Here is a 5000-nt window from a genome sequence, read left to right as displayed (position 1 = left end):
AAGAGCAAACCACCGCCACCGCTCCAGCCCTTCTCTCTGTTTTTACTCACCACCGCTCAACGTTATTTCAGCTCCGGTGGTCAGCTCACCACCGGAGCGGTGGTCACCTCACCACCGAAAATCCAGACTATGAATAGGCCTTTTAGGAGGACAGGAGAGACATGGTAATGTAGCAGTTAAGAGGACAGAACAGACATGGTAATGTAGCGGTTAAGAGGACAGGACAGACATGGTAATGTAGCGGTTAAGAGGACAGGACAGACATGGTGATGGAGTGGTTAGCTCTGGCATTGGCGTCGGGTCTGGGCTGGACCTTCAAGGCTATAGGAACAGTTGTGATAGACACCGTATACTTTTCTTGACAAAAAACCCCCCCAAACAATAATAATTATAATAATATATATTATGTACACAATATGCTAAAGGAAATGTCAATAAGATGAGGAATAAAATGAGGCAGTAAAAATGCCTCAAATGAAAGCAACCAACCACACCAAACTAAACCATGAGATCAACGACAAAAATACATTTTCGATATAGTAATTTTCATGAATGGCAAATGTACAAGCTCGCAGCGTGGCACACCGTGTCGCACTGTGAGCTTGTAGTTCTGCGTTTTTTAAGCAGCATCAAAACATGGATTAAATGGCGTGTAAAATGGGTCATGCAGTAGAAGTGTTAACAGCCAACATTATAATGAATGGATAAAGTGATAAAATGCTACTGTACATTAACTACTTTTGCTACAGTGGGGACCCCCTAGAAACCCCTCAAGGATGTTGAAATACATGAAAAGGTTAGCTGGGGCTCAAGAGATTATGAATACATTGATGATGGCCACGGGCTGAAACCTTTGTACTCTGTTGTCAACCACTTAAAAACCCTTGTTGGCATTAAAGTGCTGCTGGGAGCAGTCCTGTGAACTGTCCAAGGTCGCCGCTGTGTTTGGCTTCCTTTTGTGCCCAAATAAATACATTCCACCACACTGTGTCCAGCAGCAACCATTTTGTGCTGGACACAACGCTTCCTTTCGTTCCTTCTGCAAACAAGGTCCCTCAAGTGCACCGTGACACTTTAGGTTATGTTGATTGGTCGGCTGCCATATCAACCCTATTGGGGCTGATCCGGCTCTCCCCCGCAGCCCAGGGCAAATCAAAATGATAACAATAATATCTTAACCATAATTGTGTACAAATCTTTGAATTCTTTCACAGTGAACGTATTTAACCCATTTTGGGTGGGAACCCCTTTTGGTGTTAGCATTACGTTATGCTTTAGCTATTGAAAAATCGTTAAAATGTGCCTCAAATCTTTCCGAAAATTGTCATGATTTAGAAAACTATTTGCTTCTGGGGGGGTCCCTGGAACAAAACATTTTTAGATTGGGGTCGGCGGCCGATTAGCCTACGGATAATTCCGGGGGACCTTGGCGTAAAAAAGTTTGAGAACCACTGAGAACCATATGTGACCGGGGACAGTAGTTTGATATACAAGGGGGCCATGGTCATTTTTCAGTTCTTTACATGTTATGAAACTGCACACTGTAACCTTTCATATGATGTATTGCTCATTGAAATTGGGGGGGAAATGAAGAAGATATGACCATTTGAAACTTCCCCCTTCAAAGATTTCAGCAGTGATCTGTGACTGTAGGGGGCGCTGTTTTCCCTTCATTCCTCCAGCAGTGTTGCCATGTCTGCTTATTATAATTAGTTGGCCTTGTTTCTAAAGAAAAAGAATGCTTTTCAGATAACATGATGTCATGATTCAGAAGACGTAGAAAATGTCCAGGTCTAAATGAATGAAAGCGATCCACTGACCAGTGCTCCGTGGTGGTCTCCTCCTCCTCCTCCTCCTCCTCTGCAGGGTGTGGAGTGTCCGCTACAACCACAGCCACGACCAGCTGGTGCTGACGGCCAGCAGCGACAGCCGCCTCATCCTGTCCAACATGGTGTCCATCTCCTCGGAGCCCTTCGGACACATGGTGGACGACGAGGACAACAGCGACGGGGAGGACAACAACCACCAGGAGGACAAGTAGGTGGACAGACAGACGCCGTCCTCCTGGACATCTCTTTATACAAGGGCTGCAGGACCCTCCCATTAATATCGCCACTATTTCACATTTCTGCTTCGATTGCGATGAATGAAGAATAGAAATAAAGGTCTGAATAGCAGGGGGGAAATGAGGGGAGAAAGGGTTGGGGGGGGGGAGATTATCCAATGGCTACGTAGACAATACTACCTCAAAATAAGACGGAAACGGTAAGGCCAGCTAGTCTATGATGACGGGTGACTCCATATTTAAATGTAAAACATAAATGAGTGAACCGGAACAATAAATCGGCAGGCTATGCCACATTCTCCAAACCCGGGACCACATTATGCACGGAGCCGATTGGCCAAGAAATGTGGCACTGATCAGTCAAGCGGTTTTGAGAGACAGACAGACAGACAGACGGATCCTACTAGTTGGCTATAGCCTTCTACAGAGCCATAACATACACTCAGCAATTAAAGTAGACTTGCCTTGCCTCCACTTCACCTAATCGCCATGGTTACGCGCCGAGATGAAACATAAAAAGAGAGCAATGTGTCCGTCAACATATTATTTCATGGAGCTCTCTGTCCAACAGTAATACTGTAGCCTGTGTTAACGTTGCATTAAGCAATTCATAATGGATATTGGCCATTCAACTGCCTTTTCAATCTTCGCCTGTCATCATCGGTCTGTCCATTAGTGGCCTCCTCTCCGCTCCTCTCCTCTCCCGTCCAGCTCATCCTGAGCTGGCAGCTCTCGTACTCCATGACAGAACTCTCATCATCCACGATTATCGGCTCCTATAGTCATAACTACCGGCTCTCAACTTGACCCTTTCCTCCATTATTGTTGACCCTATCTTCTGTTTATGCACTCTGGAGTCATCTAGACTCTCCTTCCACACAGAACCCTTACCTCGTTTATATATATATATATATATATATATATATATATATATATATATATATATATATATATATATGTGTGTGCGCAGTAATCCTGATCTCTAAACTACCTCCCCCTGGCCAGCCGAGGCGCCTGATGGAGGGGAAAGGTACTGGTCGGAATAAGTGTTCCTAAATCCTCATGCATAGATGGAAGCATGAGGTCAGTCTGCTGCCCCCCCCCCCCCCCCCAGGCTGGCAGAGGTAGTGTGGCGCCCAGGATTACAATTGACACTGGGTGAAAAAACGGGTTGCAAAATCGTGGGATAAAAATGTAAGAGGGAAAAGAAAGAGTAGCACCAAATCAATCGGCCTGTTGTGAGACCACTGTACTGAGAAAGCCTGATTGTTCAAAATTGTATTTCATGTTAGGACCTTTAAATTAACGCCCTGCTTAATCATACTAAAGCATTACACAAAATCATCAAAAGTAGCAAATCATTTCGAGCTTGCTGCTTTTACTACTTTTGAATTTGAGTGCTGAAAAGTAACAGTTTTGGACATGCTGTATGAGGTTTCCTCCCAACAGAGAGAGACGACAAACATTTACATTTAAAGAGAGTGAGCTGACAAAAAAGATGTCCTGTATTATTATTATTTATGATTGAAATTGTATTGCATTCAATAATTTAAATCCAGTGAAATGACTCACTATAAATAAGATGAAAATAAATAGCCTACACAACAATTTATAATTAATATTTTCATGTTGGTTCATTGTGAAGTGATGTAACTCACAGGGCATCCTGTTAAAAGGACTTACACATGTAATGATCACAGGACGTGTGTGATGGCTGTCTGCCTGCATTACTGGTGAGTCTTACAAGATTAAAGGGATAGTTAACCCGAATTTCAAAACATAATTATTGTTTTAGACAGCCTTTATTTCACCAGGGAGTGCCGTTTGAGATTCAGAGTATAATTTCCAAGCCATGTCTAGCCAAGAATGGAAGCAGTGGCTACAAATCAAACTAGAAAACACCCATTCTACTAGTGGTTGTTTCTGCGGCTTTGTTGCAGCTTGTGTTAGTTTCATAATTCAGGCCAGTCTGGCCGCACTTCTACTGCTGGTGTACTACAGTCTGTAATACAGTATAATAGAGTGATACTTGAACGTGTCTCATTAGCCAGTTACTTCTCATATTTCACAACTTGAATTCTTTATTATAGCCTCATCTTAAAATAAAATTTTCGATAAAGATCTGTCGGAAAGCTGCGAGAAACCGACTATTATGAGCGTTCGTTAATTTTGAAGCGTGACTGTATTACACAATTAAGCTAGTATTATATTTTGAGGGGCGCTAGCCCCTCCTATAAACAGCTATAGTGTTTAATGTTTGTGTTGAACAGAAACATCAAATGTTTGCCATGGAGAATTTACATCATATAATGTCTGAGCAAATAGTTTCGGGGCTTTGTATGCCTTTATTGATAGGGAACAGTATACAGAAAGGAAAGGTGGAGAGAGATGGGTGAGTGACTCGGGAGTCGAACCCGCAGCACGCCGTCCGGCTGGCTTGGCAGCCCAGGTGGCCAGACGGTTGAGCTAACCGCCCGGGGCCAGGGACCACCATTCTTTATGATGATGATGTGCGATCATGTACGATGATTAGAGCGCCCCTCACTACACACGTTTGTGACTTTTTTTCATTGTTTGTCCCATAGATATACTCTTGTCGGGTGTAAACCTATATAACGTGTCCAAAACGTGTATAAGCTGGATGAAGCGGTAAAAGCTGTTTCCCCTCCCCCCCATGCATACTGTACATACAGTACATGGGGACCGGGGCAGCAACGTCTAGCTTTTCTCTGTCTTGCGGTGGTGTGTTTCCTGTCATCCACCAAACCCTCTCTCCTTACGCACAGGGAACTTCATAATTAATCGCATGACTCGTTTTCCCAGCATCAGGCTTTTTTTTCCTTTTTTACACTCCCCTCTTGTCTTCTTCTTCGTGGGATACAACCGACGGGGGGGAAGGGGGACGGGTACTGTCCTTTTACTTTCTGTTATTTTT

At 43.7% G+C, this 5000-nt stretch overlaps 1 protein-coding gene across 1 annotated transcript in view; it reads left to right on the top strand.

Moving 5' to 3' along the window:
- The window catches only part of eipr1 (EARP complex and GARP complex interacting protein 1), an 83850-nt gene that overhangs the window by 76354 nt on the left and 2496 nt on the right, over window positions 1-5000 (top strand). The window contains 1 exon segment of the mRNA XM_083791823.1: window positions 1867-2037. Within this exon segment, the coding sequence (XP_083647949.1) occupies window positions 1867-2037 (171 nt within the window).

This window comes from Protomyctophum parallelum, assembly GCF_964188405.1.
Source record: "Protomyctophum parallelum genome assembly, chromosome: 20".
Taxonomy (NCBI): domain Eukaryota; kingdom Metazoa; phylum Chordata; class Actinopteri; order Myctophiformes; family Myctophidae; genus Protomyctophum; species Protomyctophum parallelum.
Note: the sequence above shows the minus strand (reverse complement) of the source record. Positions and strands in the feature narration are given on the sequence as shown.